Raw genomic sequence first — 15009 nt, 5'->3', positions numbered from 1 at the left:
TCTTGACATATATTTCAAAATTACTTTCTAGGAAGTTTCAACAAATTTGCATTCATTCTAGAAAAGAACTAAAATGCCTCTCATGTGCATGCCATCCCTTGGTGAAGATGGTGAATACTGGAAATATTTACTTTTTTATCAGTTTGATAAGAGAAGATGGTATCTTAGTATTTCAATCCACTTCTTTGATTATAAGTTTGTTGAATATTGCACCATGTTTGTGACCACGTCTACCTCCTTTTCTGTGTGCTGGCTATTTAAAGCCCTGGCCTCACATCTTCTAGTTTCTCAATTTCTGTACTTCACCCCCACTACTTATTATGTGCCACTAAAATATGAGTCTGAATCCTTTATCTGACTTTTAAAAAACACTTCGTCATTTGTCTCTTAAATTTTGATGGTTTTGTTTTTGACATCAAATACTTACATTTTTAAACAGTTAAATCTGTTGTTGATCCATCATTTTCGTTAAGATTTTTGTTGTCCTCTAATCATAGCAAGTCCTCCCCTCTCAGAAGATTGATAAATATTTCACTCGAGTGTATTTTTAATGGACTAATTACCCCTAACCTGTTTTCTCACGAGAATGCAAAACAGTTCCTCCTTGCTTTTCAAGACAGTAAGTTGAATGAGGCAGGATGGGTTTGATGAGAATAATGGCATATTCTGGGCTGCACTAGTTTCCATGGCCTCAGAATGTGTGTGAGCTTCTGGATAGCAACACAGGGGTTAATGGTTGTTAAAAAGAGGTGATGCTAGAAAGCCAACATTCCTTTCTTCCCGAATCTTGGCGCTAGCATCAGCTGTTACCTGCCTTTAGGAGAACACGAGGAACCACCCTTCAGTCCCAGTCCCCATTTTCCGCCTGTTCAATAATCCAGTCTATTATCATTTTCATAGAAGGATCTAGTTTTTGCCCTAAAAATATAATACAGTTTCTGAAAACCTCTCGCTTCCTTTCCCAACCTACTCACCCATATCGATGACGACCCACGTCACGGATGAGCCTCTCAGAGAGGTAGGCGCCAATCCGATCTAGCTTTTCTGGAGCTGAGAGGGCATAGAAGGTCAGCTTCTCCATGTTTGTCTTCACCAGGCCGTCCTGTAAGAGACAGACTGTTCCTGCTCCTTCTGGCCATACGATGGCTAGAAGAGTTCAAGTCTAAAGGCAAATAGGAATTCAAGTTAATCAACATTTAGCAGAGTACCACTATGTCTGTGACAAACAACATGCAGGTTTCAGGGATACAGAGATGATTCAAATACGTCTTGCCCTCAAGGAACTCACAACTTAGCCCTAAGTGTGTTAGCTATAAATAAAAATAAGTGTTATAAATGTGTGTGTACACACACACACACATATGTGTGCATGTGTGTATATATGCATGTACACATGTGTATACACATGAAAGCATATATATACACACATGTGTCTGTAGTTGTGTGTGTGTGTGTGATTGACAAGACTTCATTGAAAGTGGCTCAGGATTAAAATGTGCTGGATAGCGGGTACCAAGACGTGAGCGGGAAGAAGGCAGCTCTGTAGCTCCCAAGGAACTGCACAAGGTGCTGGCAATGTGACCCCCCCCCCCCCACTGCCCATCAAGAAGAGGTCATTGATTCCCAGAGAGCAAGCCAAGTACATTAGCTCCTGACATTCCTGAAACCACACAACCCGTCGTGCAGCCTAATGGTGGAGTCATGGCTCGGAGGCCAAGAAGCCATCCCGACACCTGGCAGATACCAGAGGGAGAAGGGGAGGAGACACGGGCACCTGAGCCAACCCCCAAGAAGGGAAGTGCTTGCACTAAGCAGCAGGAAATAATACCATCAAGTTAGCAGCTCAAGGAACTAACATCCAGAGAGATATAAGTGAGAAAGATGTCTTGGTTAGTTAGCGATGGCCAAGAGCTTGGCAGAACACACTTCAGAGCCCTCTGCAGATCCTGACTTCAGAATGTCCTCAGCCATGAGGTCCCAGCAGCCTCTCAACACCGACTGGGCAGTGGCCACCATTCCCATTCATCTGAGTGGGCCCAGTGGCAAGGGGCCTCCTAGGCCTGCTGTCCCCTTGCAGCGGTCCTCAGAGTGTGGCCAGTGAGATGCCAGCTGGAGATGTGACCCACCTCAGGATCCTCGGGGAAGATGTTGTCAACCAGCCTTTTGTACCTGGGGCGTAGGGCACCGCAGCAGCCACACACACCTGGAATGGCAATGAGAAAAACTCATGAGATGGCCTCCCGTTCAGGCTGAGGACACTGTTCCCAGGCCAGGACAGCTTGTAAGGCACCAAACCCAGGCTGGAAACGAAGGTCCCTCCCTTAGCGTGCAGGGCCTGGTCCTCCCCTGGGGTGGGCATCTCCCCTCCTTCCCTACCTTCCAAAACATTTGCCTTTCTTGCTTTGTCTCTATGGCTTGGGCATCAGGCACAGTGGCATATGCAAGGGCGATGCCAGCCTACTCGCACTTGCTCATGATGCCAGACCATGGAGGAGCATTTTGAGGGATGTCTTTGGGGTGGGAGCTCACCTACAGGTCAGGTGTTGCCCCCACATATTCCACTGTCGTGCACACACACACACACACACACACACACACACACACACACACACAGAGGCAGGACTACAACACTGTGCCCTGGAGGATGGACACAGAGGGCGGAGTGGTTGCTCTTCCTACACTGCCCCCTCATTTTCTCCCCACTTCTTTTATTCTCTGCTCCTCAATTTCCTCTACCATCCTCTCTCCCGGGGCCATTTCCTGTAATAGAATGTTATGTGAAGCTATGATAAATTAACATGACCATTAATTATTAACATTTGAAAATGCATCTTTATGGCAGCAGGACCGTGCTGTTTGAGACCTGCGGTGTTTGAGAGCTGGGCAGGGCCTTCGGGGCCAGCCTGTCCTTGGTTCTCAGTGTCAGCCCCCCACCCCACCTCCATAAGGTTCTCAACCATCTGTGGCCAAATGAAAAACGAAGGACAACGTGGTACGTTTTTAGACAGCGGAGTCCGTTCCATTTAGGAGACTCTGAGATGACCTGCTTCTTTGTGTCTTTGGTGGTGTGAAACAATGCTGTTAGGAAATGAATGATACTAAAACAAACCTTGGGAAAATTCAAAGTTGAAGACTTTAGGTCACACCATAGAACGTTTACAAGTGATGAAGGAATGGAGGCTTCTGGGAGCCACTGCTCCTCGGTAACCTTCCTCCCAGCGGGACCTCCCCAGCACATCCCTGCACACCCCTCACTGCATGGTGGGGGAAGTGGGCGCTCTTCAAGGAAGAGGGGGAGGGAGGCAGGGAAGGGCCTGGGAAAGTCCACCTCCTCCAAATAATTGCCCCCTCATTCTACCAATTAACAGTGAATTTTCTGCCTATACAAACTCTGCACTTGAAATGCAAATGCATCCTGGAAAGATCAAGCCTATGGGCCATTCAGAAAAGAATGCAGTACTTCAGGGGAATTACTTTAATCACACAAAAAGCTTCACACAGCACAGAGAAAGGGCTCTGGGAGTTGTGATTGGGAGGGGGTGGGGGCAAGCAGCGTCAGGAGGAGGAGGGAGCAGAGATTTGGGTCCTAGGGGTGACTCAGGTATGAGGGAATGGTGGTGTCCTTGAGCCATGGAGCACCCCAAGAGGGCAAATTATCAGGCAGCTGAGTTGTGACACCCCTCCTCCTACCACAGGGCTATCTGTGGGCCCCCCAGCCTCCCGCATGCCACGCATGGGTGGCGGAACTAGTCCACGGCTGCAAACCTTCCAGGTTTAGGCTTGCTGGGCTGGCCTGGCATCTCCTCATCTCCTCCCTGCCCCTGCCTGGGAGAAGGTGTTAGGGATCTGGCTGCACCAGGTTCTCTCAGGATGGGATGGCTTTGCAGGTTGGAGCTCCCCCTCTTGGGCCTCAAGGCCCAGGATTTGAACCTGCGCTCCTCTGGTGGAGGCCGCCTGTGTTGCCCCGCCCTCTGCCCAGTGCAGCTGTCAGGAGCTTCTTCCCCAGATGTCCAGTAGGATTGCCCGACACTCTCCCAGCAGCCTCCTTCCTCACATCCCTCAGACAGGAAGGACAGCCCTTTGCATTTTAAGTCAGTGAGGAAACAGATGTGGAGAAGTGAGGACTTAGAAAACCCATGTCGGTCCTTTCCTCAAACCTTTCTGAAGGGCTCAAGAACCGGGGCCCGCGCTGGACAGAGGCCAAGCCCAGGGTTGCTGGGGCACGTGGGTGCTGTGGGACACTTAGTTGGGGTGCCAGGAGTGGCTTCCCAGAGGTGGCACTCTGGGAAGTCCTAGTTAGGCCCTCGTCTGAGGGTAACTGTAAAGCCATATAGCTGACCAGAACCTGATTGGAGGAAAGAAACAGAAAGGATCACTGAGGAAATAAACCTAAAGCTATTACTTTGCCATCTTATCTGCTCCAATTTAGATGGAAGTGATTTTTGGGATCTCAGCCAGAGGGCAGAGAGCCAGGAACAGTACTCCACACTTCCTGGGTAAGTAATCAGAGCCTCACACAGGAGATAAAAAAAAGGCCTCTCTGATAAGGCAGTGAGCCAGAAGGGATTGGTCAGGGGACCCTAGTCTCTGGTGCCACAGCAGCTCAGGAGGTGACAGAGCCACAGGCACCCAGAGAAAGCTTCTAACCAGAAGCTGAATTCAAAGTAGTCACAACTAGGCCAGGGGAAGAAAAACAAAGACTACAACACACTGAAAAGAAATAGAAAACAGTTCATTGTTACCGAAGATTGTGATACATTTTTATATATTTTTTTAATCTTGCTTCTGATGGTATTTATTCTTATTGTTGGTATATAGAAGGTGCAGCTTTAACTCACAGCCCTGTGCCTATAAAAGAAACTTTTCAATTCTGAGTCTTTTTATTCCTAAGAGAGAGAGCTCTCTACCCTCTCTTACTCTCTGGGGACCACGTCTGGCAGATCTAAATGTGGGACACTGAAAGTAAATTTATGAAACATCCTCTTCTGTCACTAATATTTTTATAGCTATTTTAAGTTAGAGAGGGAAACGTGATATGACCAACCTGACTAGTATGTAGCTGCTCTGGTTACTGAAAAATCACATCAGTGGGGATTAACAGAGTGTCCAATGACAAGATTTCAGTGGCTTCCTCCAAGTTTAAAACTCTAAGAATGATTAGACCTCCCCAGAGGCTCTGCTGCAACTGCAGGGGCCTCCTCATACGTCCTGCCTTGGCCCTCTCACTTAATATTCCCCATCTTGAATGTTCTTCCCTGCAGCCGCCGGGCTCCCACACTCATGACCCTGCTGTGTCTGCCTAAATGCCACTTCACTGTGGAGAACTGCCCTGATCACAATGCTCCTTTAATTTTCTATCCCTAGTCTATTCCTCTTCAACAACATTTTACCAACTGACACATATCATGTATGTCTACACTCTGTCTCCTCCACTAGAAGGTGAGTTCCTGGAGACCTGCAGGTGCTTGCAAGACAGTTCTCCGAGGAGGACCTCAGGGGAATGTTCCTGAGGACCGTGGGCTCCAGTTCTGAATCCTGCCCAGCCTGCCTTCTGGGGCAGCCATCACCTAGGGCTCTCAAGGCTGGGCTCACTGGGGCCAATCTCTATCCAAGAAGGGGGAGCTTTCAGCAGCGGGTAGCCTGCGGTCAGGGGTTAGCCTGTGGTTACAGACAGGCCTGACTGCTCAGAGTCACCCTTGCGTCTCTGAAGAGGTGCCAGAGATGTTTCGCTGTGATTTGGGTACAAAGCCAGTGAGAAGCCCTGGTCCAGCTCTTCACCTGCCCAGCATGTGATGGCAGATCTCACAGCTGCTGGCAGCCTCCACGGACTCTGGAGCTCTCACCTGGTCCGCCAGCAGCATCTGTGTCCCCATAACTCTTACATGCTGCAGCCCTGTTTCTCTTTTGCTCTGCTTGCCTGCTCCTGTTTCCTTGACTGATCTGTGCTAAGCACTATGCCAAGTACTTTACAAATATCTCATACGATACCACTAAGGCATTCTCATTTTACAGATAAAGCAGGCTCAGAGAGGTTAAGTGCTCTGTCCAAGGCCACACAGCACGTATGTCTCTGCCATCAAGCTCCCCTAATTCTCCCATCACATTCCCAAAAATAAATCCTCAACAATTTCTCAGGGTCATCCTGTGCTCTCCTTTGCCATAGCCACTGTCACTAGGACATTTTATGGACATCTGAGATCCAGTCCTTGTAAATGCCACTTGGCCAGTCGCCTTGCTTCAATGCATTCTATATGCAGTTTTAAAACAACTCTTTGCTTGATTTAATTTGCTTCACAGTCAAGCAGTTAGCATGGCTCACCATTACATTACATGTCCGCCCTTCAATTTAGCATTCAACGAGGGATGCCCGTAAAGGTGGAAATATGGGGGGTGGGGTTCCATCTTCATGTCCTTCCTCCACTGCAGGTGGCCTCTTGTTCATGCTGTGTCCCCAGAACAGCCTCTGTCCAGCAGCCAGAGGCCACATCAGAGTCCAATGTGAGATGGGCTGGGAGGCGGAGGACAAGCAGATGGGGGAGCCATCCAGCTGCGGGGAGCCCCACAGTGCGAACAGGAAGTTCAGGTGACAGGGACTGGGCAGAAACGAGAGATGGTAAAGGGGCAGGAGTCAGAGCCATGGGCCTGGGGCCTTTAAATCATCACACTGGGGGGCCTGGCAGACCCTGGCACCTGCTGAGTCCTCCTGGGAAGCCCTCCGTTAATAACACCCCCCACTCTGGGCATTACTTTCCCCTCTGCCAGCTGCCTGCTGCATGTCTTTGGCACCATTTGACCTGATACAATCTTCTACCACCACGTGCTTGGGCTAGGTTATTTCAGTGACTCCTGTTTCTTCCCCCGCAGATAAACTGTAAATTCCTCAGGTCTCATTTTCTTCTGACCTTGGTACAGTACCCTGAGCCCAGCAGGACTCGAGGAAAGCTGGCATGACGCGTGATGCCTTTGATCAGCGTGAGACCCAGGGAAGTCACCTCCTTTCCTAGCCCTTGGTTTCCTTTTTATAAACATCAATGCCATTATCCCCATTCACCAAGAAAAATGCCTTTATGCTCAAAATAGTTCATATTTATTTTCTTAGCCTTACAATCCCCTTGTAAAGGCAAGGGCTGGATTTGTTAGTCCCTACCAAAGCAAACTGAATTCTTTGTAAACAATTTACAATAAAATTTAACCCAGGGCCAAAGTCACAGACACCCATTTCAAATGAATTGAAGGAAACAGAACAAAGTTCAGAGAGAAAGGGGCGTCAGACTCAAGTGCCTTTGGTAAGGACCAGGCGTTGGGTCCAGCTGATGTTAACTGAACCTCAGCAGTTTGCACAGTACCTGCTAGGTGGGGTGAGGAAGATGAAGAAGTTAAAAATATATAGTTTCTACCATCAAAAAATTTACTCTCTGTTGAGGATACCACACACACACACACACACACACACACAAACACACACACATTTAAAGTTGATTATGTCACAATGAGACTAAAGAGTCCATACAACTGAAGAAATCTCTGGGAGTTTGATGAGTCCAGGAAGGCTTCCTGGAAGAGGCAAGACCTGAGCTGGATCTCTAGGGGTGGAGAGAGCTGGTAAGTACTGGTCAATCCATGAAAGGAAAAATCAACAGCCCTTTACAGGGGAAAATTTTAAGAAAACGAAAAAGGTTCCCTTTTCTCTTTTTCCTTTTTTCTGATTTTAAAAGGAATACATGCTCATGTGTATAAGTCTGCAAAATAGGAAAAAATAAAAATGAAGGTAAACATCACTTATAATCACTCTACTCATGATTAACTATTAAAATTTTAGTGTATTTGCTCTAGTTTTTGATCTGTGTTTATGCATATTTTAAAAACATACGCATAAAATTGGGATCATACAGTATCATGTTAAAACCTATTTTCTTTTTCTTATACTATGAGCATCTACCTTGTAAATATTTTTTCAGAACCTTATTTTAATGGCCACTTACTATTCCCTCTTTCGACCAGACCCTGATTTATTTAATCATTTCCCATTACTGTTTCCAATTCTTCATTATTCTGAATGATGCGGCCATTTGTCATTGGTAATTAGAGCCAGTGATCGTTTGGGGAGAGGCTGGTTTTGTTTTATTGGTGATAAGAAGTCAGAAGGCTCCGTGTGGCTGTGACATAGGAGTGCAGGGGGCGTCTGCAGGGGGCATCTACAGGGGTCAGGACCTGTCTTCCGTTGAGGGAGGCAGATTCAAGATTGAAGAGACCAAGAGAAGGTGCTGAGGAAGACGAACTTGGGGAAGGAGGCAGAGTCCACGTTTCCAGACAGATTTTATTGGAAGTGGAATTAAACAGCAGCTGAATTCTCCCTAGGGAGACGGTCTGGACCAGTGCGAGTCTGAATTTACAGACAAACCAGTAGCTGTCAGTAGCCTGACCTTTCAGAGCTCTGCTCTTCGCTCACTGCTTTCTGGCCAATCTTGCTTAATCTGACTGCCATCTTAATTGAGGATGGGGATGTAAAAAGAGAGAAATGTGTCCAATTGATTGAATGTCAAGGCTTCAATTATTTACTAACTGTAAGCTTCCCTGAGCTTTGGTATTTATTGCTCGTCAAACAAGTAATAGATAAAAATAAACAGAATGTTTTTCCATTGCTTGTCTCTTGCAAATACTAACAAAAGGAAAAAACTTATTCCAACTCTTATCAGGAGCCAGACAGCCTGGCTCCCCACCCCAGTTCCAGCTCTCACAAGCTATACAAACTTAGGCAAGGTATTCAAGTCTCTGTGCCTCCAGCTATTCATCTGCAAAATGGGGAAAACAGAATTTACTTCATAGATTGTGGTGCAGTCTAGACAAATTAACACAAGAAAGTTCTTAGAACAGTTCTTGGCATATAATAAGCCCTCAAAAATGATTAGCTATTATCACTGGTATTACTGGGATAACTATTATTGAAATTTCATTCCCACCTTAGGAGAGAGAAGGCAGCATAGAATAAAATATAATTTCAGAGCAAGAATGGCCCTTAAAGTCTTTTGGTTTTATTTAATACTTGAAGTGTGAAGCACAGACAGCTGTTAAGAAATCAAAGTCCAAATCCAGGTAGACAGACATTGCCTACCAGACGCCCAAGGACAAGCTCCCGGGGGAAACACCATTGAAGGGCTGCCATCGTGAACAGTGGCGGCAGCTTGTCTGTGCCAGGCTAAGTGTTTTGCCTGCATTCATTCATGTAATCTTCACCCAAAGTCTACAAGGTTGATAAACTATCCTTGTTTTACAGATGGCACCAAACCTAGGCTCTTATCCAGTATGTTGACTTGTGGAACGTAAAGCACTGAGCTGTCTGCTCTCAAATACCTTATGTTGTTTGCTGATGGGTAAAAATAGAATGAAAATGTATTAACAGGAACATGGAACATATCATCAGAAGTATACTAATTAAAAGTTACACATACACAGAGCAGGATTGCTGAGGTAACTAGAGATGGGTTGGGAAAGCGTCAGAGGACGCTAATCTTGAACATTAATTCAAAGAGAAAAGATCCCATTGAATTGCGAGAAAAAGAGGGGTTTCCATGTAGCAAGAGGGTAGAAATAAAACACTGACATTTCCTGAGTGCCTATTATAGTATGTGCCTAACTTAAGCACTTTACACATAAAAAAAAAAAAAAAATCCCATGAGGTTAGTATTATCACTTTCAGATGAGAAAACCCAAACTCAGAGAAGTTAGTTAATTTGCCCAAGATCACACAGAGAGCAAGGAACAGAGTCAGGAACAGAGCAAGGGAGGTCCTTTCACTTCAGAGCAATGGTGTCTAAACAGTTGAAGTGAGAGTAAATATTTAGGCAGGGGTATGAAGAAAATGTGCTCAAGTATTATAGTAAAAAGATAATTTCTAAATTGAATTATTTTTAAAAAGTTATATATAACTAATGATGAATCTGAACCAGCTCTGTGGATTGTACCAGTGTCACTTTCCTGGTATTGATATTGAACTATAGTTACACAATGTTGACATTGGGGGAGACTGGGTGAAGGCATGGGCTCTCCCAAGACATTTCTTTGTAACTACCTGGGAATCCATATTTCATAATCAGAAGTTATTTAAACGTTGGCATGTAACAAAGGCAAAGACCCTTCCTTTGAGTCGAGGTGGTAACTGGCAGAGGACCTTGATATGGAACTTTGATCTGCTTGTGGGGGCACAAGAGTCAGCCTCATGCCAGAGTCTCTCCCACCACCCCTTTGAGTGACCAGCCAACCCCACACACTAGGTTGGCTGCCACTGGAGGGAGAAACAAGCTTTGCCGCACAGATACTGAGCACCTATTCTGGACCCATGCTATGATGAGGGCTGCCTGGGGACATGAAGTGTTCATAAGACATATAGGTCTGCTTTTAGGGCTCTGATAGTCTAGGTGGAGAGAAAAGGCACAATCAATAAATAAAATATAAGCCAGCCTGGGTGGACTGACATTTATCATGGAGAGTTTCCTGTGTTGTGGTGGCTCAAAGGAGAATATCGGCTGCTTAGGCTGCGTTGGTTAAGGAAGACTCTCAGGGGAGGTAGGATTCAGGCAGAGCTTGATGGATGTGGACCTAGTAGGTGAACACGCCACAGAGGAATTGCATTATATCATAACGTATATACAGGATTAAGATTTAGGATTAAGCAAAACTGGGACTATGAGGTCTGTGACGTCCGATAGGTCATCTGATCCCTCTGTGGGTTTCCTGGCCTGTGGGAGAAGAGCAAAGTACCAGCACGAGCTGGTACACAGTAGGTGCTCCATAAATGTGAGCTCTCTGGTTCCTTCATCCTATTTCATATGCATCCTTCCTGTTGCTGAATTGTCCTCATAATTATCATTGTTAATGTGGCTTAAAATTCCATTGAGAAGATCTGTAATAATTTACCGAACCTTTTCCATATTATTTGACATTTATCTTGTTTCCTTTTTCATGCTATTGAAAATAATGCGGGAATGAGTGTGTATACATGAAAGCATTTTTCACTTTCTGAATTATTTCCTCAGGATAGATTCCAGAAACTGAATCAAAAGGTATGAATATTTTTAAGACTCAAGAGTCTGGACGGCCTCTTCAGGGACAGGAAATGGCTGCGCGTAGATGGAGAGGTGTCCCAGGCAGCAGTCGGGAGTGCTAAGGCCACAGTCTTAGCTCTGACTGCCCAGGTAATGGCTCAGTCTTTATCTTGTAGGTGGTGGTGGTGGTGGTGGTAACTTGAGGGTTTGTTAAAAAGGAGGTGTGAGAGGGTGAGAAGAGTGTATTAGGAAGACCAATCAAGAGTAATATGGCCAGTTGAACTTGAGTTTAGAGAGAACTGGAGAAGAAAGGCCAGCAAGAAAAGGACCAGGAACCAAGGCCTAGGAGAATGAGGGCGAGAGCCAGCACGGTGGCAAAAGAGAAAAGAAGGGTCAGGTGAGCCACACCTGAGTAAGGACAACCCACAGTTGTGAGTGACAGGACATAGAGAAAGGGGGAAGTCCAAAGCTTGGATATGGTAACAAAAATGGCGTCCCCCCCCTCACCTCCAACGGCACTTAGTTAAGCCACACTGTCCCTGGAAACTGGATTAGAAACTCATCCCACCACTGTGGGATGACAGCATCAATAACATCACATCCCCAGAGTGATGTGCGAGGCTTGAGATCAGCCATGAGAAAGAAGGTAAATTGGAGCCAGAGTCTGGAACCGGCCCAGTAAAATCAATGCACTGAAAAGCTGATTAACAGTCTGGAGGGAAAACAATGGAGCTTCCAGCACCAGCACTCAATTTTCCAGGTGTCCACTAATCATAGGCCCAGTCTACACTCTCACCATAATGTTTGTAAACAAAGGAACTCTAAGTGAAACTTAGCCAACTGGCTGAAATGTATTTTGAATAAATAATTTAAGTGCAAACCTCACTGGCATAATGTGGAAGGCTGTGACATCATGGAAAAATTCCTAGGGTGGAGTGTTTAATGAGAAAGTTCTATATACAAAATTCTATCTGCAGTATGGCCCAAACTATGAAAATCATTATTCAATTAGGACCGGGATGTGGGGAAAACAGCTTGACCCATTTGAGTACCAAACAACAGTGAATTTTCTCCTTTGTTTTCATTTCCTTGGATGCTCTATGGATAGTTCCAATTTCCCCCCCTAATTTTGCTTGTCTGGAAGCCTAAGTATCAGGGTCTGTTCCCTCTGAACCTCTCTTCTGCTTCCTGTCCTCACTTTTATTCCTTTTTCCTTTCCTCAGTTCTTTGTGGGACAATGGCCCATTCTCACTCCTGGCTGTGGGGGACATCTCTTTTTCTCCCCCACCATTTACCCCTGTGGAGGTTGGTTACATTTCTAATTTAAAGGATGTTACCTGATGTTCACCACTTTATCCTCCTCCATTTTTGATCCCAGCTCAGCCATCACTAACTCTTGCAAGGTTGAATTTTAAAATCACCACTGGGAGAAAAACTTGGCATGGAATCTTTAATAATTTTTATTTTAGCATGCTTTGAAATTAGGAAAAAAAAAAAAAAAAAAAGCATTGGATAAGGTACATGGGCCACCAGAAGCAGGCAATGGTTTTTCTTCTCACGTTAATTTACACTGACTCCCGGCCATTCCTGAGGCCTGGGCCTCCTTTGCCTCGTCTAAAAAGTGACTTGGTATAGATCATATCATGAATCTTTGTTTTACTCCTTGCTCAACACCCAATATCAAATGCTAGTAAATATATGGGTCTTTAAACCCAGTTATCTTATATTTGTGCCCCAAGATGGGTAGAACGAATGTGGCTTGAGAAATCTAACTTAATAATGAGGCACAGAACATTCCAGGGTTCCTTCAAGTATGCACTGAACTCAGCTTGCAGATGCAGCCTGTGTACGTCTGTCATCTTCAGACTGTTATTAATGTGTCAGCATTTGCAGAGCTCATCACAGCCTGTTTGATAAAATCTAGGTTTCAGCCTCTCAGCATGGGGAGTGAAAACAAAGATCAGAGTAGAGCATGGATGCCCAGCTTCTGACAAAAATAAATAACAATAACAGCTCCCCAGGACCATCTCAGACACAGGGGCTAGTGCAGCACGTCAGCCCTGACCAGTCCACCACCCCCAATTCCCCAACCCCCCCCACCACCCCATGCACGGTCCTGGAGAACCAGTATGGGGAGAACCACGGGTGGAATATGGACCCCTTTCCTCCCGATGGTTCAGAAATCCCATTCTCAGTAGCTGGTCATTGCACAGGGAAGCACGTAAGAATGGACTGATGGCTTTGTTTGGAAACAACTTAAATGTCCATCAATAGGGGATTGGCTAAATAAACCAGGAAACCTCCATGCAATGGACGCTATGTAGCAGCTGAAATGAATAAAGCAGAGCTATGAGTACTGCCCCAATAGTTCTCCAAACATATTGTCAATCAAAAAGGAAAATGCAGAACACGTGTGGCATGATACCATTTGTGTGAAACACTCACAGGCCAAACAACTTGGCATATGTGTAAGTATGTGTATAAAACAGGCTGTAAAGCACAAAGAAAGAGCCATAAAGATACACAATGCAGGGTTATCAGTGGTCAGGTCCAGTGTGGGAAGTGGAGCTGGGGGCCTAGGGATGAGGGGATGAGGTAGCCACTAGTCACCTCTGGCTAAATAAATACAATTTTAAATTCAGTTCTTCAGACACACTAGCCACATGTTATGTATTCAGCAGCCACACGTGGGTAACGCCACCATATCGGACATGCAGATGTAAAACATTTGCATTGCAGAAAGTTCTCCTGGACAGCTCTGACTTAGAGCTTTAGTTTTTATTTGATTTTTCCTCCCCCAACAAAAACGTTTTATGTATCACTCATTTTATTTAAAAGAAATAAAATTTTGAATGTTTATCCCATTTTCCCTTCAGGATAAAATGCCTCATAAAATCTGAAGGGAATACTTTTCTGTTCAAAGATTTGGAATCCAGGAGCTTAAAACACACACACACACACACACACACACACACACACACACACACAGTTTTCTGTACTTGCTCAGCTTTGGTCATACTGGAGCTGATTAAAGACCTGGAAATCATTTCATTTATTCATGCACACATGCATGCATGTCATACAAATGCATTGAGTACATTAGACATAGAGGAAGATGAAAAAGAGATAGACTGTCCCCTTGGGCACGCGCTCAAGCAGAAATTACGAAAGGCAAGGCAAGTGTCACTTGAGTCAGAGAGCCAATGTGCTGTGATTTCAGAGGGTGGAAGTGTCATTTCTATATAGATGCTTCCCAGTAGAAATTAGGCACAGATAACATGCTGACAAAGAAGAGAAGGGAGGGTACTCCAGGCAGCGGGAACAGCATCAGCAGAAGCTTAGAGGAGCCGAGTGTAAGGGAGTTTTTAGAGAGGTCAGTGGGCTCGTCTTTCTAGGGCAGTGTTAGGGAAGCTGGAACACTAGGGCGGGGCCATGGTGAAATGCCCCCCACCTTGCCAGGCCAAGAGGGGACAGTATCATTATACTAAATAACAGCCATGATCACTTTTACTGTGCCTTAGAATGTGTAAGGAATCTGCTTCCAGTAGATAGACAGATGGAACGTGGTCTGACCCTCCCAGGAGGCCACAAAGAATGGGCCTGCCTTGGAAGAGGAGCAACACCAGGCCCTGGACTAGAAGTGTCCACTTGGTGGTGTGACAAACGTGGGGGAGTCACACTGGGTGAGTGTGGGACATGGGCGGGTGGGGCGTATTCAGCCTCCAGCCCCAGTGAAGTGGTAGGTAAGTGACAAGGGAAGTTAGAAAGAAAGCACAGGCTTGTGATTGGGGTCTCATTTGCCCCAGAGCCGAGCGACGACATCTGGGAGCAGGGTAGAGGACCAGAGATGAGGTGCCCTAAATGCAGGCTACACTCCGTCCCTCTCCCTCCCTTCATAATGAGGGTCACCAAAGAGAGTGGACAGCTGAACAGCCAGTGGCGAGGCTTTCTAGGGGAGACGTTTAGA

At 45.8% G+C, this 15009-nt stretch overlaps 1 protein-coding gene across 2 annotated transcripts in view; it reads right to left on the bottom strand.

The window, feature by feature from the left end:
- EFR3B (EFR3 homolog B) overlaps nucleotides 1–15009 on the bottom strand; it is a 117292-nt gene that overhangs the window by 48305 nt on the left and 53978 nt on the right. For both annotated transcript variants that reach the window (XM_019712762.2, XM_019712763.2), the window contains exons 2-3: nucleotides 2127–2203; nucleotides 975–1102 (exon numbers count right to left, since the gene is read on the bottom strand). In XM_019712762.2, the coding sequence (XP_019568321.1) occupies nucleotides 975–1102; nucleotides 2127–2203 (205 nt within the window). The remainder of the gene's footprint in view (nucleotides 1–974; nucleotides 1103–2126; nucleotides 2204–15009) is intronic.

This window comes from Rhinolophus sinicus, linkage group LG05, assembly GCF_036562045.2.
Source record: "Rhinolophus sinicus isolate RSC01 linkage group LG05, ASM3656204v1, whole genome shotgun sequence".
Classification (NCBI taxonomy): domain Eukaryota; kingdom Metazoa; phylum Chordata; class Mammalia; order Chiroptera; family Rhinolophidae; genus Rhinolophus; species Rhinolophus sinicus.
This window is presented reverse-complemented; position numbering and strand designations above follow the sequence as displayed.